Source organism: Ursus arctos, unplaced genomic scaffold, assembly GCF_023065955.2.
Source record: "Ursus arctos isolate Adak ecotype North America unplaced genomic scaffold, UrsArc2.0 scaffold_25, whole genome shotgun sequence".
NCBI lineage: Eukaryota > Metazoa > Chordata > Mammalia > Carnivora > Ursidae > Ursus > Ursus arctos.
The window spans coordinates 5,636,280-5,658,688 of NW_026622930.1; the positions used below are offsets into that span (position 1 = coordinate 5,636,280).

Consider the following 22,409-nt stretch of genomic DNA (forward strand, 5'->3'; position numbering starts at 1 on the left):
TTTTTTTTTCCTTAGAGGGTTTTGAATCTTTCCTCAGGTTGAATACGTTCCTTCTGAGAATTATTTTAGGAAGTGCCTCTCTCTCTGTATGTGGGAGCATTTATCTTTGGTTTGGCTTATTTTGAAAATGCTTTCTGTTAGATGTTAAGAAGAAAACAAACTAAGTCAGATGCATTTTGTTCGTGTGCAGAGCTGTTGCAAAGCTGTTTCCCATACTAGATGTTTCTGAATTAGGAATTCACATAATAACGAAGTCTGCTTATTTTGGTTCTCCACAAAGGTTTGTTGTATGAGCTTAAAATAAGGCTGCAGCTGATCCGTGTAACACATATTAACTGTTGATTTAGTTTAAAGCACACGTCTGTATCTCTCATTTCTGATCAGCCCCAACAATCGGCACGCCGTGCAGCAGCCATCTTCTTTTATACTTTATTAAATCTCTGTCAATTATAAATATCAAGGTTTTACATTAATGTCAAGATAGTGCATCAAAAATTCATGGAATATGTGACTTTTTCCAAGGGTATTTAATACTTAATGCATTTGTGTCATTTTTCTTTCCAGAGATATTGACAGGTTTTATTAAGTGTTTGTTAGGGAGATTTCATTTTTATCAAGGGACTATAAAGAGAAGCTGCATGCTAAATCAATTTTTTAAAGCCAGAATATTGTTCATTTTTTCATCTTCAAACTCTTGTAATCCATAGGTTTTATTTAAATTTCCTCTCGGTTTATTTTTGTTTTATGTGAGTGATAGTTCAAGACAGAACTTTAATAAGGATCAAATATGCTGACTGTGGCGGTTTTTAATTTCCTTAAGCATAGCTACCAGACCCATGCAATATGGTAAATTCTTCAAAATGTCATACTTACATATTTAGCAATATTACTTCTTTTTATTGAAGCCAAACAAGCGATTTTAGATATTAATCTTTCCTAAACACAGTGATTATTTTGTACTAGATACAATATTACTGTGTCTCATCTGGAATACCTCCTTTTGGCAGAAAAGGGAACGGAAGAGAACTTCACTGGGTTGCCTGTTGGCATAAGGAAACGGGAGTCCTCTTTTAACAGTATGCTCTTTAGGGCTCAAGTCTGATCATGAGCTTCACCAACGGTTTATTTCTCCAACTTCAAATATTTATAATGCTCGAAAAAGTAAAAAATATCAATCATTTAAAAATCTGCAGAAAAATCTGTGGCTGGTTTCTAACCCTGTCTTTATGGGGGCAGGAGGTGGGGAGGGAGTCAGTGCTTTGGCAGATCCCAGACTTGCCCCCGACACTGCCTGATGGCCCTCCTCACCCATCCAGGTGTATCTGTGTCTCGGAAATGAGTCGCAGCCAAAGCTAATTGGCCACGAAGAGTAAGCTTTCTGTTTTAATTTACGTTTTTATTTTTAAAGTACAAGTTAGGAATGTCTTCTCTTGGGGAAGATGCATCATGATAAATAAAAGCTTTATTGGATTTTACTTTATAAGGTGAGGAATGTTTAGTTATCCTGCCTTTAAAGGATGACATTGAAGACTTTACGTGTAAGAACATTTTAGGAACTTTGAAGTAACTTCGGGTTAATATTATAATTCTTGCAAGATGTATTTTTAAACCTTAACTTGTTCTTCAACAGGAAAAAGACTTGGTGTTTAAAAAGAAAATCATTCTGTCCAGAGCTTCAGGACTGTTTGAAATTGGTGTTTTTCTTATTCCTGTTCATTTTTTCAGGATTTGTGAAAATATTTCTTTTCAAAGTTAAATGTTTTTCACACGCAGATCATTTTTGATATTTCCGTGTTTCAAGATCCTTGTAAAACTATTGTACAATACTTTTAAGAGATAGGGTAGGTTTTTTTTTTAGAAACCAAATTTTGCTTGAGTAAAGCTGAAGCAGTAGCTATTCTAGATAAACCCTAGTTTGGGTTTGCAGTAAGTTGCTATGTAGGCCTTAACCCTGGAACGAATTCAGGAATTCTGCGGCTCTGCCGGTTCTACCCTGCGGCCAGTAGGTGGCGATAGTGCCACAGTGGTGAGAGCCCTGTTGAAATGGAAGTTACTTGCCTTTCTCCATAGTGTCGAATTAAATTGTGCTTCAGTATAACTGTTAAGTGCTTGTGTTCTGTGGCAGAATAGCTTTTTATACCAGAATTACGTACAGTAGGCACACCCTAATTTTTAAGCACGTAAGAGCAACTATATCTCACAGATTCTGTAAATATTACATAACCCTACAGCCAAAATAATCGTCAAAATTAATCTGAAGAAAGCATTTGTGTATTTTTTCCCCCGAGTTGTCTTTACAACTTCATCAGGACTATGAGCATGAACTTCTATTTTTGTTAAGAAAGGTGTATAAATAGGAGGAAGGGAAACATTTTGGAGAGTCAATTTTCCATCTTTTTGGCCCTTGACGAGGTTGCCTTGTTTGAGTAAGGTTGCGGAGTCCAGAGCTGTTTCAGGGTCCTGCCGTGGTGGAAGATCCTTGCTCAAGTCGTTCTGACATTCAGCATTCCAATCTTTGAAAATTGTCATCCTTTCTCTTATTCAGTAAGTCAGACTTTTTTGGGGGAGGGTGGGTCAAATTCTTAATACCTATGGGATTTAGTGTTGGAATTTACCAACTCTCAAAATACCATAGTGCATTCCACAGTTTAAATGAATTAACGTATTTTAAAATAGCAAAAACAACAATGCTTCCCACCTCCTGGAGTCTGAAAAGCGATGGCATGTGCGCCATCCTGCCTCCCTGTCGGGGTGGCGCAGATGTGAGGTGTCACTGTATTACAAGTGAGAGGGGGTTTCGGCAGCCCAGGTCCTTGCTGTGGCACTTCTCACCGGCACAGTGCTTCTGGGTTTGTGGAGGGACAGTTCTTATCTGCTGAGTTTGTACTTTTAGAAGGAAAAGCTGAACACTGTTGTGGTTAAGTTTCATAATGGTAGATGGAAGTCATCTTTAGGGCTCTTAGAACATGGCCTTGCATTTCATTACAGAGAAGAGGGAAAGAAGCTTCAGGCCCTGGGATTCCTGCATCTTCGCTGGGATAGACCAAAGCATCGGATTTATTTATTTTTTATTATTATTATTTTTTAACAGAGATAGAAAATCCCGATTTGCCCCCAGCAGCTGGAATATTCCTCTGGGCAATATGTCATTTTATATATTGACTTGAAACATATCTTCTTTGATTTCATTTATGTTCCTGCAACATTTCAAAATTACACACATATAATTTTATATTTTGACTTTTCTTCCAAAGGGTTAAAACTGGGCAAAGAATTAGAGGGGAGAGCAGGCACCTGGGAGCTAACACCCAATTGGCAGCCTTTTGTAATATATAATTTGCCTAAAATTGCGCACTGAGCACAGGCTTTTGTTTTCTAATTGATTTACGGTTTGAGCCACTCTTACCTCATCCCCTACTGTCCTGCGCGGTGCCAGCAAGTGCGTTACAGGGAGCGGTGATGAATGGCCGTGCACTTGAGATGCTAATGTGTCAGGAGTACGAACTGCCGGCCCACCGAGCTGCAGGCAGTACTAGCCTTGCAGATACCGGACAGCGGGGTCTTGTGGCCTCTCAGAGATGGCTGTTTGCTCACTTGGTCACTCGCGGCTGTCTGTCAGGCTGGAATCGAAACCGAAGATTAAAATTATGCTGTTACAGGGGCGCCTGGGTGGCTCAGTCGTTAAGCGTCTGCCTTTGGCTCAGGGCGTGATCCCGGCGTTCTGGGATCGAGCCCCACATCAGGCTCCTGTGCTGGGAGCCTGCTTCTTCCTCTCCCACTCCCCCTGCTTGTGTTCCCTCTCTGCTGTCTGTCCCTGTCAAATAAATAAATAAATAAGATCCTTTAAAAAAAAAAAATTATGCTGTTACAGCTTTTAATTTCTTAACTGAGACAAAGTTTTTGAGGACTTAAGAGGTCCAAGGCGGGGGGTCGTTGTGATGAGAGAATAGGGAATGGATGAAACGTTCTCATAAGTGTGAAGTTTTGGACATTTTTACCAAATGTTCTTTCGTCCAGAGGGGACAAAATGTAGTCCGATTTAAATAGGCCAGTCTCTGTTTTATCTTTGTCTTGTTTGTAAAATTTATGATTTCACAAAACTCTCTTTCTTGATTTTCTGTACTTGAGCCGTGTTGACCACGTGTATGATTCATTTGCACATAAGTTGATTTCCGTCCAAAAGATTTAAGTCGGAGATAAATGAAGGAACCTTCAATTTATTAGAGTGCCTTTAATTGTTGCTTTTATCGATAGAAGAAGAGATTTGAAACGTATTCATGAGGGATGTGCAGCTTGTTGTGGGTAGAAGGATTTGAGGAGGCCAGGACAGACCCCTCGCTTTGGAGGTTTCTGTTTGGATCAGATTCTCGGAGCGTGGGCGTGCCCACCTTTTGTAAAGTCAGTCCACCTTAAATTTTATTTTCGCGTGGTGTCTGTGGGTTCTGGTATGGCAATATGAAGAAGCAGATTTATGGCGGCTGCTGGGCACAACACATTAAGTTGACAGTGATGTATGAGAGCATAACAGCATGAAGATCCCTCAGTAGCGCGGCCGGACGCCGCCTGCTTCGTTTGGCTCTCGTTAGGATCTGTTAGGCAGCTAAATAATGAAATTCCGCTGACTGATTTCTGTTTTCCCTTTTTCTCTTTTCACGTCTGCTTTCTGAAACTTCTAATTCCCAGACCCATCCTCATGCCAACAAACTGCCCTTGAAGGATGCTTTCACTTATGAGGACTACAGGTTGGTGTGGGGAGGGTGTGTGTGTGTGTGTGTGTGTGTGTGTGTGTGTGTCTGTGTGTTGGGGTTTGGTTTCTGAGTGATTTGGGGATCTTGGAAGTGGGAAGTACTGCAGTAAGAAGTGACCTGCTGTGACCAGGTAAAGCCCCCAGACGGGCAGTCTTGCAGAAGTTATCATGGGCAGCAGGGGTAAGGATCAGCATTTTAATGAGCACACAGAAATTGCCCTCACCCTGTAGTGGTGGGGGATTAGCCGAGATGGCCAAGTGATAGTGGAGATTAACTTTCATGTGGGGTGGCCATGAGGACTTTCCCCCCTTTTTAAATAGACTATTTTAGTGTAACGTGAGGACTTTTTAAAAAATTTAAATTCAATTAATTAACATATAGTGTATTACTAGTTTCAGAGGTAGAGTTCAGTGATTCATCTGTTGTGTATAACACCCAGTGCTCGTTACATCACATGCCCTCCTTAGTGCCCGTCACCCAGTTACCCCATTCCCCCACCCCACTCTCCTCCAGCAACCCTCTGTTTGTTTCCTAGAGTTAAGTGTCTCTTATGATTTGTCTCCCTTTTGGATTTCATCTTATTTTATTTTTCCCTCCCTTCCCCTGTGATCCTGTTTTGTTTCTTAAATTCCACATATGAATGAAATCATATGATAATTTTTTTAAACAAAAAGATTTAATTGACTGCACAACATAATAAAAAATAACACGCCACGTTTTGTCTAGTTCTTAGAGGGTTTCTGTTCAGAAAGGAGTTACGTTGTTTGCCTTTCACTGAGGCTTCCTCCGGGCGCAGAGTCAGCATCTGGGAGAAGGTGGTGTGGGCTTGGGGGCGAGGGTTCCGGCCGCAGTGAAGGCTGGAGGCCTGCAGATCTCTGTCCCTGGCCCTCCTTCCAGACCCTCTGTATCCCTGGAACATCCCCCCTTCATCGTCACCCCTGGGTTTTCTCTGTCTCCTTTTTCCTTCCAGTTCTCCCTTCCTCCCCTCAGCCCTAGATTTAATTGTAAACGATGATGGAGAAGGCCAGCCATCACCTGTGGTGCTTAGGATAAGGTTTTGAGCATTGGTGAGAAGTCGGTCAAACCGCAGTTTCTGGTTTGTCTTACTGCACTGGGCTCTGAAATGTGCCTACTGTAGTTCACCTCTTTTCTGATCGTTCCAGGTGGGCAGTCTCTTCTGTTATGACTCGACAAAACCAAATTCCCACGGAGGACGGTTCCCGGGTGACCCTGGCGCTGATTCCTTTATGGGACATGTGCAATCACACCAACGGCCTGGTAACTACCCCTTCTGCATTGTGTTTAATCCGGGGGACTGTGGCGAATGAGCTTGAGAGGGGACCTTCCACCTACTCGTCATGCCCCCTTACTGTCTCCCGCCAGGGGGACACGCAGAGCCAAGCCGAGCCAGCCCTCCGACCCCCCACAAAGAGAAGCTGCTGTTTTTCTCTCTCTGCGTTTGCTTAATCCTAAAAACCAGGAACTTGAATCTTATTCCACTTTTAAAAACCACAGTGAACTGCACTTATTTGCTAAGCCATAATTCCAGCCTAAACATTCATTTTCTTATCTTATTGAACCACAGACTAAACCAAAGTTTCTTTTTTCTTACTCTCCTTAGAATACTGATTTATTGAAATAAAAAAAAACAACCAGCTTTCTTCTTTCCTGTTTTTCCTTTTCTGTTCCTTGTTTTCTTTCTTTGATGACTACATTCCCAGCTATGTACGTTCTCCGATTGCTCCCTGTCCCCTCTCTCTTCACCTGACACGCTGCCACATCCTTGGCCCGCATATTAACCTGCTTTTTTGTTCAGGAGCTGGTACTGGTTTCCCTGGTGCTGGGGCAGGAGGAAGTGCACTGGGGCGTTTGGCTCCCGGCCTCGCGTGCAGGGTTGGGATCTCAGGCGTGGGAAGCACCGGGTAGGAGACAGAAAGAAAATAAGAAGATTTTAGGATGATTGTTAATTACGACGTGTGAGAGGAGGAAGCCGCGGGAGCCGGCTCCCTGTTCCTCAGCGTTCTTGGATTCCCGGCAACAGCGGAGGTTGACGCGCTCTCTGTGCTGAGGTGGTTGTCTGAGCAAGATTTCCTGATACCCGGATACAGAAATATGATCAACTTCAGAATATTCTGAATTTTTAAGCATTATACTGGAATACCAGCTTGGTTACTTTTTTGTTCCTCTTTTCTCAACGTTGGCTCCCTTTGTTATTATTAGCAGTACTATTAACAGGCTTAAAAAATGCTGTGAGTATCTCACATGTAACCCCACAAAGCGGCCGGAACATGGAACACATGCCAAACACTTTGAGCCGGAAATACCCGAGTGCTAATTTGGAAAGGTGTAACAAGCATACTCTTAACTTGTAGAGAACGAAGGGTTCCCCTCTTATATTTCTGCCGTAGTTCAGATATGCTTACTTTAATTAGCTAGAGGAAGGAGCAGCCCATTTTATTTACTTTCATTCTTTTCCTTTTTTTTTTTTTTTCCTTCAGAGCTATCTTACACTGATTACAAGATCGAAGTTCTAAAATTTTTCAAAAAGCTCTTTAAGATTTGACTATAGTATTTTCCTTTTTGCTTCGCTGGATTAGATCATTGGTTCTCAAACTGGATTGATCATTAGAGTTTATTTTTTTATTTCTAAAATTTAAAAAAGTCCATACTCTATTGTAAACAAAACCAGCTAAACAGAGGCCTCTGCCGGAGTGAAATATGGAGGTTCCCTTCCCCGCCAGCACCCCACCAGCACCCAGCCCTACCTGTGGCCCGGGTCCCTCTGCTTGACACCCCCAGGGACATGGTTAATGGTTTTGTGCAAATCTCTGTCTCCTTTGTGTGCATTTAGACCCTCATACCCTCACGTACACACTGGCTCTTGTGTTGCTTTCATGTAAACGGAATTAAACTATTCACTCCTTTCCCTCTAAGAGCAAGAAACGAAAAGTTAGTTTATTTCAAAATAAAAATAACGCATCGATGACAACCACAAATGCTGTACCTTTGCTAGCGCTGTTCGTAAAGTCTACATCCTCCCACCGAGCTGGCGGAGCACTGCTAGCCTTCAGCTTTCCACGAGATGGTAGTGCTTTTTCTCGCAGTGGTGGTTTTCCCTGAATACTTAACTCCACACCTTGGTTGAACCGTTTTCCGTTGTAATTATAAGACTTCAAGGGAAATTGCGTCTGGTAGAATTTGAGAATCTGTTTTAACGCTATGAAGTTGTATATCACATGTATTAACAGTTAATCTCTTTTTAAAAATAAGATCCTTGAAATTAAGGCTTGGCTTTTCAGACAGTTGATTTTCTGTTTTGTGTGTGTCTATCCTGACAGTCGTTGTCTGTCTGTTCTGACTGTCACCGAGGGAGTAGGTAGAAATTTGTTACCCGGCAACGCTGTGCTTCTGACAAAAACCTGGTTCTGGGAGTAGAGATGGGGGAGCTGAGCCTGTGGCAGTAATTCCAAACCAGGAGCGGCAGGGAACTAGGGGAGAACAGAAAAGGCTCAGGGTTGGTACCCGGGCCAGAGGTGGCGGCACATGTGAGCCCATGTCCTAGCCACTTGGAGAAACAGATTTAGACAAGTTCATGGACATCATATTAGACTGTAAGATATGGTATATCTTTAAATTCTGTGTGACTGGTTCAGAATTAATGTAAGCAGGAGTTTTCCTTTCTTGAGCTGGTTCAGTTTGTGCAGAGAAGGACACTGCCAAATGGTTTATAGGCCACTGTGTCTGTTGCAATAGGTAAAGTGTGTTGGAGTAACCAGCCCTGGTATTTGAGTGTGTAACTCTCCCAGTCGGGATGGAAGGGCCTTGGGAAATTCAAGCAGAATTGAGAGAGGCTCTTTTTCAAGGTCTTTCTGGTTGAGTATTAAGACATCTAAAACGTTTAGATTTATACAAGGCTTCCAGTCTCAATGTGAAAGCCCAGGTTTTTATAAGTAGCAGACAAGGCTCCCTGCTCAACCTGTCCCCATTATACTCCCAACACAGACAGGTCTGGGACCCTTTGCTTCTTCAGACACCAGCACATGCCCACCTCAGGGCCTTTGCACAGGCTGTTCCTGCTGCCTGAAACACTTGCTCCTTCGATGTCCGCAAGACCACTCACAGACTTCCTCAAGGAAGGCTGCCCCGGGTGCCCTGTATAACATTGCCACACCTCCCCTTCCATGAGCGTCCCTTCACGTTGTCTGTCCCCCTTGTTCCTACCTATTGTTGTTTCTTGCCGGCCCTTCCCCGTCCCTCCTGCTTCCCTGACTGCCCTCCGCTGTCTGATGCTCCTGCCGGCTGCCGCGTAAACACACTGTGGAGCCACAGACTTCCAGGGCTGGAGCTCACCGGCAGTTCCTATTCCAGCCGTTTTATCAGAATCATGTTTTGGGCCCAGAAAAGTGATTTTGACATCGGGCAGGAACTTCACAGAGCTGATCTTACCAAGTGTTGAAACTGTTCTGTGCGTGAAGATGTGCCAGATTCCTGACTGGGTTCGTTTGTCGTCGCTTTTGTGTCTCTGTTGGCTTTGCAGAGTGAAGCATGAAGCCTTTCTCGGTATACGTATGGTTCATAGACCATTGGTTCTGGGGATACCAGGTTTAAGGCTGATTGTCACATGGCCGTCCATCCTAAAAATGCCATTCCCTGGACTCAGAAGTAATTTTTGGATCCAAGCTGTTGTTACCTTTATTAGCAAGTAGCACTTGGGGCAGTCTGGAATGTTGATTCTCCAGGACAGAATGAGGAGGGCAAAGCATTCATGAACAATTTCAGACAATCTAAGAGATTGTGGGACTGCTCTGAGGGACAGGCTTCTAAGAAGGAGCTTTTAATATAAATTGGGGACGCTGTTTCTTATCGTGGTGGTTCATGTAAATATTATCAAAGAGTTTCAGGTCTTGGGTAAATGTTGCCCAGCCCTGGGGACACAGGTGAAAGGGAGCTCCAGGTCTGGCCGCTGGGGGGCGGGTATTGGGTGAGGGGGGACAGCGCAGGGGCTCTGGGAGTGCAGGGGGGTTGGGTAGGATGAGGGCAGGCATCCCTAAAGAAGCCAGGGCTCAGGCAAAACAGGAGCAAAAGGTGGTTCCTGACAGAAGGGAGCTGGAGCAGAGAGAGGCCCGTGTGGCAGGCGAGTAGTAGGTCAAGAGGCTGAAGGGAGACGTGGGCCTCCTGGTAAATTGGCTGTGCTTGAGAATTTGGATTTTTTCCCTATGGGTAGAGTGGAAGGCCACCAAGAGATTTTAAACAGGAGGTCGACGTTGTAGTGTCAGTCACTAGAGATGCAGGAGGGACAGTAAGGAATTTGAAGTCAGTCGGAAGGTTTTTGCAAATGGTAAGGACCTCCACCATGCAGGGGAATGATGAGGAAGGAAAGAACCAGAAGGATAATTTAGAGGAGTTCAGCTGACCAGTAGTGGCGCCAGAAATATCTTTGTGCCTTGTGCGTCTAGACATGGCCTTGCCTGGCCCCCCAGGACGGGGGAGACTGGGGAGTGATGCAGGTTTCTGGTATGGGGAGCGGGTTTGGGGCAGCAGGCTTAGCGATGGTAATAAGACAGCACGCAGCGGAAAGTGGATAGGCCGCAGCTCACGTATTTTATTTTCCCTTTGCTTCTCTAAAAGTTTCAGCTCCTCTAATTTCAGGGTAAAACATGTATGTAATCTAGAAACAGGCTTTTCTTTTTCCCCTGATTCTTTATCCAGTGGAAGACACGCTTTTTAGTTTCTTGGTGGCCAAACGTGGGAGAGACGACATTTGCGAGTTGGCTAGAGTTCTCCAGGGGACCCTGCTTCCGTCTGTGGGGCTTGCTTTGTGACAAGTGACTATGCTCGCTTGAGGCCAGCGACTGATAGTCCATACACTGTATTTTCCTAAGAGTGGGGTCCTTTTCTCAGGGGGCAGAATCTTGTATAAGATCCTCTGGTATAAACAGGACCGATGACAATAACCAAGCAGTTCTGTGTCAGTTGGGTGAAGCATGCAGAGCGCAGTACCTTTGGATAACTCTCATCTTCTAATTGCCGAACAAAACCCTCATGAGCGAGGGGACCACACACTCGGTGCTCACAGTTGTCGCCCTCTGCCCCGCCTAGATCACCACCGGCTACAACCTGGAAGATGACCGCTGTGAGTGTGTCGCCCTGCGGGACTTCCGGGCGGGAGAGCAGGTAGGCGGCGGAAGGCGGGCCAGCCGGTGGGCACGGGGTTAATACCGCGTTGATCAGTTTGAGAGGGCATTTAACTCAGACAGAAAAAGGGGGGATTTGTATTTAGGACTGTTTAGGGAACACATCTTGAGACCTAAAGCTGTAAAAAGCACACTGTGCTTTGGGTCCACGAAGAAACACGATGTGAATGCACGTCTTTGTACAGTTGACCTAGTATTTGTGACCCCGTCAACTGAAAATAAACTTTGTATTATGACAGTAGAACACATCTTTCGATTGCATAAGCTGCATTGTTCTGTCTCTTTTTCTGTTGATTGGAACCTCGTTTATAAAGAGGCTGTTGACTTAAATGGTAAACACAAGGGGATCAGGAGCCGGGGATCTTGTACTTCCACTTTAATCTGTGGATTTTCCTCTCATAACCTGGGTGGGGGCAGGGTCAAGCCTTTCAGTACGTTTGAAAATGCCCATCTTTGAATGCCTGCTTTCTACCTGTCGGGCTTATGACCGAGCAGTTCATCCCAGAAAGCAGAACTGACATCGACCGTTGACGTTCCAACTGAGACAAAAGTAACAGTATTACTCTGTGCTAATCGGCTCTTCCTGCAGAAGAGTTAGAAACCCTCCTCCTGGGTGCCGAATTGCCACAGGATCTGGAAATGAGTGTCCGACAGACGTTGTCTGAGATCTTGTTCCAGAAGAGACTCTAGTATTAGAAGGAGAGGGGGAACGGTCGCAAATTGTCAGGTGCAGCCATAACGTACTAGTCTCGCTGTCCCGGGGACGGGGAGGAGGCAGGGAGCACTACGGCCCGGGCTTCTCTGGGAGACAGTCAGGCCCACGTGGTGGTGGGAGTAGATGCCCTTGGCACCCGTCTCAGATGGTCTGGGCAGCGGGGGGTTGCGGGATCGCGCGCCTTCAGGAGAGGTGCATAGTCAGTGTAGTGCTGTTGTGTGTCCGTAGTGGCAAGGCCAGTAGAACATAGGGGAACTGAGCCTTTGCCCTGCTCTGTATTGAGAATGATGTTGAATTTCTTTTATATCCCTTTATTTTTTTCTTTACTGCATCTCAGATTTACATTTTTTATGGCACTCGGTCAAATGCAGAGTTTGTGATCCACAGTGGTTTTTTCTTTGACAATAATTCACACGACAGAGTGAAAATAAAGCTGGGAGTGAGTAAGAGTGACCGGCTGTACGCCATGAAGGCCGAGGTCCTGGCCCGCGCCGGCATCCCCACGTACGTACAGAAATGCTCACCTCTTTCCTGTGTTCCATGAAGTATTTCCAGTTGTTTGCAAACGGTTGTTGCTGTGTTCCTGCAGCTTCTCTAGAGTTGCCTGTCTCCGTGTCTTCATCCCTACTACACGGCAGGTTTAAGCAGAGATGCATGGAGACTTAGCAGCGTTTTCAGATAAACGTCATTGTGTCCCTGGGAGCACTCACGGTCCATTCCAGGGGACACGGCCTGAACTCCTCATTAAGTTAAATAAATACTGTGGATCATTAGTGTCTTTCACCTTGAAAAGGTTAATGACCCGGATCAATTTGTTTCATTTAATTCTTTGTCACCATTAGTTTCTGTAATGAAGTCATGATCCCCAGGGATTTCAAGAATTTCTGGCGAAATTCTTTAAGATTTTCTTGCATTTGAGGTGCAAAATGATAAAGAAGACAAGAATTGTGATTTATTGGTTCTCCAGGGAACGGAGGAACCATTCTTAATGAAAATGGATTATCCAGACCTGTTTTTATTGAACTTGTCAATATTTGATTAATGATTTAAATGTGAACTCAACATAAATTATTGTTAACATTTTTTAAGAACCACGGGCACACTTAATTCTCTGAGTGTCATACGTGCCCTGAGATGAAGGCTTTTAGACTCCGGAGAGATGGCAGAGGCAGTCACCAGCGTGGCTCAGGCGAGGGGTCGGGATGAGTCTCGCGGGTCAGGGGGACGACCCTTGAGGACGACCCACCTTGCAGACTGTAGAGTGAAGGGGTGTCGCTTGCCGGAAGCAGGTGCCAGGCGGGGGACTAATGCTGCTCCCACTTTTGTCAGTTCCAGTGTGTTTGCGCTGCATTTTACTGACCCACCCGTGTCTGCCCAGCTCCTGGCTTTTCTTCGCGTGTTCTGCATGACCGAAGGTAAGTGATTTCGGGGGGGAAAGATGTTGACTTTTTAAAATATTCATGAAGTGTTAATCATTGATTTGGATTAAAGATTCAGATTAAAGATACAAGTGTTCAAAACTAGAGCACTTTTTGGGGAGAGGGGAGATGCCACTGTTGGAGAACGAAGTGGATCTGTTTGACTCTGGAAATGTTTTATTAAATCCTTGATGGGTTGTCAATATTCATTTGTAATAAAGAACTGATTCTCTACTGCGTTGGAAGAAGACTTAAAACATCTGGGATCGTCTGACTGCATGAAAATTCTGCGCTCATAGAGGGGAGCCTTTGCTGTGCTTGCTCCCCAGACAGCCTTCTCTCACTCACGGTGCGCTGACATCTGTGAGTGCCCCCTGATGTCATGTGGTCAGCGTGGCCTGCGTGCGCCACAGGACCTCACCGGGCAACTGACTCTGCATTCCAGTTCCGAAACTGCTGGCAAGCTTTTTAATGTCAGGCATCCTGTTGGAGTCATTAACGCTGCAAACAGAATCTGTTTACGTCACAGGATGTTCTTGTCTGCAGCCTGATTTCGGGTACAGAAAGTGTTAAATGTATGTAGTGAGCACCTACTTTTACGTTGGCTTAAGACAAGATGTTTGGGGTTTCTCATACTGAGATTTGATCTATTGTGGTTGCATTTTCATTTTTTGTCTGAAAATGTACTCTCCCCCCGCCAAATCCCATGGTCCTGAGGTTTCACTTTTACTTTTTCCCCCCCAGTTTTTATTTAAATTCCAATTAGTTAACATGCAGTGTAATACGTACAACATAGTGATTCCCATATATCCCCTGTGCTGATTGCAAGGGCCCTCCTTGATCCCTATCACCTATTTCCCCCAGCTCCCCCCGCCCCCCATCCCCCCATGGTAACCATCAGTGTGTTCTGTAGAGTTAAGAGTCTGTTTCTTGGTTTGTCTGTCTCTTTTGTTTCCCTTTTGTCTTGTTTCTTAAATTCCGCATATGAGTGAGATCATATGGTGTTTATCTTTCTCTGACTGACTTCACTTCGCATAATACTCTCTAGCTGCACCCATGTCATTGCAAATGGCAAGATTTCATTCTTTTTGATGGCCGAGTACTATTCCAGGGTACGTATCTGCCACATCTTCTTTATCCATTCATTGGTCAGTGGACGTTTGGGCTCTTTCCATACTTTGGCTATTGTAGGTAATGCTGCTGTATACATCGGGGGGCCTGTGTCCCTGTGAATTAGTATTTTTGTATTCTTTGGGTAAATACCTAGTAGTGCAGTTGCTGGGTCATAGGGTAGCTCTATTTTTAACTCTCTGAGGGACCTCCATACTGTTTGCCACAGTGGCTGCACCAGTTTGCATCCCCACTGACAGTGCACGAGCTTCCCCTTTCTCCGCATCCTCGCCCATACCTGTTGTTTCTTGTCTTACTGATTTTAGCCATTCTGACTGGTGTGAGGTGGTATCTCATTGTGGTTTTGATTTCTATTTTCCCGATGATGAGTGATATTGAACATCTTTTCATGTGTTTGTCGGCCATTTGTATGTCTTTTCTGGAAAAACGTCTTTTCATGTCTTCGACCCATTTTTTAATTGAAATATTTGCTTTTTTGGGTGTTGAGTTTGGTAAGTTCTTTATATATTTTGGATACTAACCCTTTATCAGGTATGTCATTTGCAAATATCTTCCCCTATTCAGTAGGCTGCCTTTTAGTTTTGTTGATTGTTTCCTTGGCTGTGCAGAAGCGTTTTATTTTGATGTGGTCCCAGTAGTTCATTTTTGCTTTTGTTTCCCTCACCTCAGGAGACACAGCTAGTGAGAAGTTGCTACAGCCAACGTCAAAGAGGTTGCTGCCTGTGTTCTTCTCTAGGATTTTAACGGTTTCCTGTCTCACACTTAGCTCTTTAATCCATTTTGATTTTATTTTTGTGTGTGGTGTAAGACAGTGGTGCAATTTCATTCTTTGACACGTTGCTGTCCGGTTTTCCCAACACCATTTGTTGAAGAGACTGTCTTTTTCCATTGGATATTCTTTCTTGCTTTGTCAAAGGTTAATTGACCATTTCGTCTTGGGTTCATTTCTAGGTTTTCTGTTCTGTTCCATTGATCTGTGTGTCTATTTTTATGCTGGCACCATGCTGTTTTGATTACTACTACTTCGTAGTATAACTTGAAGTCTGAGATTGTGATGCCTCAAGCTTTGTTTTTCTTTTTCAAGATGTTTTGGCTATTCGGGGTCTTTTGTAGTTCCATACAGATTTTAGGATTGTTTGTTCTAGATCTGGCGGAAAATGCTGTTAGTATTTTGATAGGGACTGCACGAAATGTGTGCATTGCTTTGGGTAGCATGGACATGTTAACAGTATTTGTTCTTCCGATTCATGAACGTGGAATGTCTTTCCATTTCTCTGTGTCTTCCTCAGTTTCTTTCATAAGTGTTCTATAGTTTTCAGAGTACAGTTCACTTACGTCTTTGGTTAGGTTTATTCCTAGTATCTTATTGCTTTTGGCACAATTGTAAGTGGGGTCGATTGCTTAATTTCTCTTTCTCTTGCTTCATCATTGGTGTATAGAAATGCAACGCACTTCTGTATGTTGATTTTGTATCCTGCAACTTTACTGAAATTGTTTATCAGTTCTAGCAATTTTTTTGGTGGAGTCTTTTGAGTTTTCTGTATATAGTATCATGTCTTCTGCTAATAGTGAAAGTTTTACTTCTTCTTTGCTGATGCAGATGCCTTTTATTTTTTTGTTGTGTGATTGCTGTGGCTAGAACTTCGGTACTATGTTAAATAACAATGGTGAGAGTGGACATCTCTGTCTTGTTCCTGGCCATACAGGAAAACCTCTCAGTGTTTCCCCATAGAGGGTGATGTTAGCTGTGGGTCTTCCATAGATGGCCTTTATTATGTTGAGGTGTGCTCCCTCATGAATAGGTGTTGTACTTTGTCAGATGCTTTTTCTGCGTCTCTTGAGAGGATCCTATGGTTCGTATCCTTTCTTTTATTAATGTGGCGTATCACGTTGATTGATTTGTGAGTATTGAACTACCTGTGCAGCCCAGGAATAAATCCCACTTGATCGTGGTGAATGATTCTTTCAATATACTGTTGGATTCAATCTGCTAGTATTTTATTGAGAATTTTTGCATCCGTGTTCGTCAGGGATATTGGCCTGTAGTTCTCTTTTTTGTGGTGTCTTTATTTGATTTTGTTATCAGGGTAATGCTGGCCTCATAGAATGAATTTGGAAGCTTTCCTTCCTTTTATATTTTCTGAATAGTTTGAGGGTAGGTATTAACTCTTCTTTACATGTCTGCAGAATCCGCCTGTGAAGCCATCTGGCTCTGGACTTTTGTTTGTTGGGAGATTTTTGATTCCTGATTCAATTTCTTTGCTGGTGATCGATCTGTTCAGATTTTCTATTTCTTCCCGCTTCAGTTTTGGTAGTTTACACGTGTCTAGGAATTTATCCATTTCTTCCAAATTGTCTAGTTTGTTGGTGTATAATTTTTCATGATATTCTCTTAAGATCATTTGTATTTCTGTGGTGGTATTGGTTGCTATTTCTCCTCTCTCATTTGTGATTTTACTTACTTGGGTCCTTTCTCTTTTTGGTGAGCCTGGCTAGAGGTTTATCGGTTTTATTAATTTTTTCAAACAACCAGCTCCTGGTTTCATTGATCTGTTCTATTGTTTTGTTTTGTTTTGTTTTTTAGTTTCTGTATCATTTATTATCTGCTCTAATCTTTATTATTACCTTCCCTGAGGTTTCACTTGTAATTGTGCGTGTGTGTGTTTGCTGTTGTAAACTACTTTAAATCCTGTGCAAACCAGATTGGGTAGGAAGAAGTGAGTGAGTGAGTTAACTGAACAGACAGAGAAGCACTCCTCCAGAGGAAGCTGCCCAGGTCGCAGGGAAAGGGCGGTTTGGTCTGTGGAGGCAAACTGTGGCCCGTGCGGGGAGTCTGAGGGGCTCTGCTGTCCTCAGCCCCGTCTGCATGTCCAGATGCGGGAGAAGTGCTTTCCGGGCCCGGGTTTGACATCAGGGTGGAGGTGGTAGAAGTAGTCCCCAGGCACAGGCAGTGTAGACACCGACTACAGAACCCACAGAGCTGCGAGATGGGCCTTGTTCCTTCTGAGCAGCCACATCGCTAGAGACTCACTACCCCTCAAGTCAGAGCTTCTGGCTCGTTTGTCCTTGGATCGTGGCTCACGGTTCAGTTCAGCGAGCCTGCGTGAAGGGTTTCCTGTGCACTTTTCTTGCATACGATACAGAGGCATGAAATTGATGGGCACGGTTCATATCCTGAAGGAGTTTATAACCAAGATGACAGTGGCACCAACCGCTGTCATTCGTGAGCAGCCACTGCGCGCCAGGCGCCATGCTCCATGGGTGCGGACTTCGTGGTCACCCTCAGCAGGCTCGTGAGGCATAGGGATTCCCACGTGACTGACGTGGGAACTGCAGTTCGAAGAGCAGAAGGAACGTGGCCCTCAGCTAGCAGGTGATGGCCCTACGTCGGGGCCCGGCCTGCGCCCCAGGCATCCCACTCCTGCTGGTTCACAAAGGACAGGATCAGTGGAAGAGATCCCAGCACTCCAGGGGTCTGGGTGAACCAGCGTTTGACACAGAGCCAGGCTGAGGTGCGAGGGCACTGATCCCTCTCTAGGGTGGCCACACGTGTACTCCTGTGGTGGCCGGGTGAGGGCACAGCCCCTGTGGGGACGCAGAGGATCTGTCAGGGCTTTGTTACCTGCGGGCAAGCAGGGGAGGGGGCCTACTCATGAAGGCTTTGGTCACATGGTGACACGGCCTCATGTCGCCCCTTATGGGGGGGGGGGTTCATGTCCCTGTTAGAGTGAATGAGCCCAGTTTCACTGTTAAAAATAGCAGAGAAAGAAGGCACTGCTTGTGCCCCTTAGCTTTCCAGTGTTGAGGGCAGAACCTGGGTGGGTTTAGGAAGAAAACAAAGCCAGTGACCTTAGTGAGTGGGCTTCTGAAAAGAAATCTTTACCACTAAGGAAGCATGTTTCAACTTTTCAGCACTTTATACAAAGAATATAGACTGTAGGATCCAAAATATAAAAACCCTGAATTTTATCATGATCTTTTGCTAACAAATGCCACTTAATAAATTTCTTTTTTGAACATTAGATTAACTTCTTTTTTCCTTAAAAAACAACCTGGTTGAATCATTTTAGGTCCGCTGACTCTCTTTAGTATCTCTTTAGTCATAGACAATTTGTCGTGTCAAGACAATTGATGTATTCTTCTTTGAATTCCTCTAACTAATACTAATAAAAGTTTGGTTTGCTGGCAGCCGATTCTTCGGTTTGAATTGTAAATAGTGACAGCTGTGGGGCATTTGGCTCTGAAAGAGATACTGTCTCATAATTACATAAGAAGTTGGGGTGTATTTCCTGAGCATGAATAGGATCAGCATGTTTGGGTCTCTTGAAGATAATGTGCCAGGAGCTGAAACGCTCAGAGCACTTGCTGAATCCTTTCCTTCTCTTAAATATATTTGAAGGTAATTGAGATGTTCACTTGTGTTTACTTGTAATTTCTGTGTAGATTCCTGACAAGTGAGGGATATAGACACATTTTTCATTAGCTGAGGTTTTTATAGTCCATTTTCTTATTTCTTTCGGTTGGTGGTTTATGTGTTATAAGAGGAGATAAATAGCTTTGTCAGGCCCGCCGCCGCCGTGCACACCAACCTGATTTAAATTTAGAAGGGTCACTGGACCGCTGTGCTGTCACCACTTGTACTACTAACATTGTTCCCCTGAACGTCTGGTTGACCCTGTTGGTGTGACTGAGCGCGTGGTTTGCAGGAAGGCTGTCGTCAGAATGAGGGACGTGTCCCTGTAGATTGTCCTTAGGACGTATCTTGTGAAACTGTCTAAAAGCCCTCAGTGTCCCTCATAAAAGCAACGCGAGGTGGAGGGCCGCGCCGAGGCTCGGGCCGGACCCCAGATCGGGAAAGCTAGCGCTGACTTCCTCTGGAGGGCCTGGAACCGCCCGGCCCGTCGATCCGGGGGAGCTTTTCACCACAGGAGGGTGACGTCGCTGGGGAAGATAGTTTCCAAGGTGGGCTGCTTGTTAAAATGAGAAGCCGTGCTGTTTCCTCCCTCACAGATGGCTGTTTGTATTTCTGCAGAAGAATTGAAGGAACATTTGCTGGGAGATAATGCTCTCGACAGAATCTTCACTTTGGGTAATTCCGAATATCCTGTTAGCTGGGACAATGAGGTCAGACTTTGGACATTTCTTGAAGATCGAGCCTCGCTTCTTTTAAAAACATACAAAACAACTATTGAGGTAATTAGATCACTTCAATGAGGATTTGAGCTTTGTCATGTTTTCAGGGATTTTTAAGAAGAGATTCCTTCCTAAATGACTGTCATTAGCAAAATCGTTGTATATCTGATATTTTTCATTCAACTTACTAATATTTTCCTATTTAACACATTTATACTTATCAAAAGAATCCTGTTGAGGCATTGTTGGCTAGAAGATGAATTTTAAAAATTATTCAGCACTTTTCTGTAATTCTGAGTTTTCATTTGTGCTTTCCAGGTTTACCGTTGCACCACTGACTTCACATGCTTCTCATGCCCTTGTTCGTTCGTTCGTTCATTCGTTCAGCCCAGCGCTGAGCCCTGGGGCTGGCAGTGCATGAGACAGACAATGGAACGATTTTTAAAATAAGCCAAGTTCCCTGTCGGACACGGTGTGGCACCGTGTGATTGAGGCTCACCATTTTGGTTTTATGACCACTTTCTCGGGTTGTAATTTAAATACAACACAACGCACGCTTGTAAAGTGTACATTTTGATATAAGCACATAGTCCTGCAGCCATCGCCACCGTCAAGTTCTAGAACCTTCTGTCACCCCTCACATTTCCCTCGTGCCCCCATGCCTGGCAACAAGTGATCTGCCTTCTGTCTCTGTACTTTTGCTGATTTAGATTTCTTATAATTAATTTTGCTCTTTTTCATTTGCAGGAAGACAAATCCTTCTTGAAAAACCATGACCTTTCTGTTCGCGCAACAATGGCCATCAAGCTGCGCTTAGGAGAAAAAGAGATTTTGGAAAAAGCGGTGAAGAGTGCGGCTGCGAACCGGGAGCACTACCGCAAGCAGATGCAGGCAGGGGCCCCGCTGCCCCGGTGCGAGGAGAGCGGCGCGGCGGGCGCCAGGCTGCCCCTGGCCTTGCGGAACCTGGAGGAGGAGGCCGGGGTGCAGGAGGCCCTCACCCTCACGGAGGCCGTCAGCAGGGCGAAGGCCGTGGAAAACGGGCTCGTGAATGGCGAAAACTCTATCCCCAACGGGACCAGGTCAGAAAAGGAAAATTTAAATCAGGAAGAAAGTAAAAGAGCGACTGAAGGCACCAAAGAATCTTCTTCGGACGGCGCCGCGGGCGCTGGGGAGCAGCGGCCCTGAGAGGACGCGCCGTCTGCGGGGGTGCGGTTGAGCAAACGCTGATGAACCGTCCACTTACATCGCTGTGTTTTCTCGTTCACGTTTTTCTTTCCGCAGAGAGGAAAAGATGTTTTTGCTGCTTTATATAAAGATGATTTTTTTTAAGTTATTTAAAAAAATCTAGCTTCCCTCTTTGATTAAGATTGCCATCTTGCTTCTGGGCAAAACAAACAAGTTATCAAGCCACCACGAGGTGCTTTGGAAGATTCTGTAGACCCATTGTGGGCAAATGTGTTTTCTTCCTGGGGAAGAATGCAGTTGTGCTCTCAGCTGTGCTTTTGTGGGCCTGTCATCTTGACAACCAGAGCGAGAGCCGCCGTTCTGCCTCCTGCCAGCAGGACTGGGTGGCGGTGCTCTGGGGGCTCAGCTTTGGGGGGGGGCGGTTTGCACAGCACAGAACAGGCTTGGGGTTTGGCAACTTGAGGGTCGGGGCGAAACCTTTTTTTTTTTTCCTAAAAAAATAACACCCCGGTACAAGAAAAGTGAAGGTGGCAACCTTATTTTTAATAGTTTTAAATGTTGATGATAATCCTAATTATATACACACACGTCTAGTGATTTCTAAAGATTTGTTTACCTTTTGTGTTTGTTTTACTGTGTTAAGAACTTGTCCTTTCTCCTTGAATCACAGTAGGACATGCATCATCCTCCTAATTTTAAATGTTGGCTCTGATTTTCAAGTGTTGCATATGATTTCCCGCGTGGTCCCGGAGGGCTGCAGATGGCGGCGGCCCCCGGTCGCCGTGGTGGTGTTCAGAATGCGGCGGCTCCCTGGCTTTTCTGGTTTTCACAACAAGCTAGAGATTTTCAAAGCTACACTTTTGAGTAAACAGCCTTATTAAAAGGAAAACATGATTAATATTTTTTGTCTATTCCTTTTCTTTAAGTGGGGACAGGCCCTTTGAATTGAGCCTTGGCGCAAACCATCCTGCTTGCTCTAGGAGCGGGTGTGCACGCGGCCTGTGCCCGGAGCTGTGCTGGCCCCGGGGACGTGGAGCTGCGCGATGGGACTGAGGTCAGCCGCGCCCGGCCTGCGGGGGTTGCCCTGGGGAGGGCCTGGCGGCAGCAGGCACACACCAACAGGGGTGCTCTTACGTTTTCGGGGACCAAAGGCCTGGGATGGTGTGCCCAGAAGCTACCAGCTCTTAGGCCGCACATGGCCGGTCTTCCTCAACTATAAGTTTGCACATCATCTCCGAGCTCCTAACTGCGAGGGACAGCACTTATTTTGGAAAATGCTGTGTAAATTATGGGCCCTGCCGTTTTGGTGACCGTTGCTGCGCGCAGGTGGTCTTAAGGACGTTCTCCCTGTTTCTGCTTGGAGAAGACACGGGTCCGCAGCTAAGTTACTTAACCTGCTGTGGGGGTGCATTGCCTTCTAGAGCTCGGGAGGCCGTTAAACACGAGGGCAGGTTTCACTTTCACATGTGGTTGGTGGCATTACCGGTGTTGACCGATGCCCGTAACTCTCCCCCACGTCGATGGGCCGGCAGCTTCGGCGTCTTCCTAAGGGCGCCTGTGATTGCAAACCCCCATCAGCCTTGTAGCCGAGATGCTTTACCAGAGACTTGAGTAGCCTGTGGAACCTACAGATCCGTTTCCAAAAGGCAGAACTGTGTATTCGAGGCGCTCTCTGTTCTGGTATAGCAGTCCCCCGTAGACTCGGACTTTAATCACCAGTATGTCCGTAGATACATTTTCTCTTCGGTTTCAGAGTCAAGTCTCGTATCAAATAAAATCCCTGGAAAAATTATATACAGTTGAGATGTAAAACAGTGTCATGAGATGGGGCGGTTGTCAGAATATTCCCTGGAAAAGACACGAGTCCACATGGAGCTGACACAGG

At 45.0% G+C, this 22,409-nt stretch overlaps 1 protein-coding gene across 2 annotated transcripts in view; it reads left to right on the forward strand.

Moving 5' to 3' along the window:
- The window catches only part of SETD3 (SET domain containing 3, actin N3(tau)-histidine methyltransferase), a 77,247-nt gene extending 55,823 nt beyond the window's left edge, over positions 1-21,424 (forward strand). For both annotated transcript variants that reach the window (XM_048219883.2, XM_026515328.4), the window contains exons 7-13: positions 4,684-4,742; positions 5,912-6,026; positions 10,848-10,922; positions 11,995-12,161; positions 12,987-13,072; positions 19,239-19,399; positions 20,087-21,424. In XM_048219883.2, the coding sequence (XP_048075840.1) occupies positions 4,684-4,742; positions 5,912-6,026; positions 10,848-10,922; positions 11,995-12,161; positions 12,987-13,072; positions 19,239-19,399; positions 20,087-20,524 (1,101 nt within the window). In that variant the 3' untranslated portion in view covers positions 20,525-21,424. The remainder of the gene's footprint in view (positions 1-4,683; positions 4,743-5,911; positions 6,027-10,847; positions 10,923-11,994; positions 12,162-12,986; positions 13,073-19,238; positions 19,400-20,086) is intronic.
- The last annotated feature ends 985 nt before the right edge of the window (positions 21,425-22,409 follow it).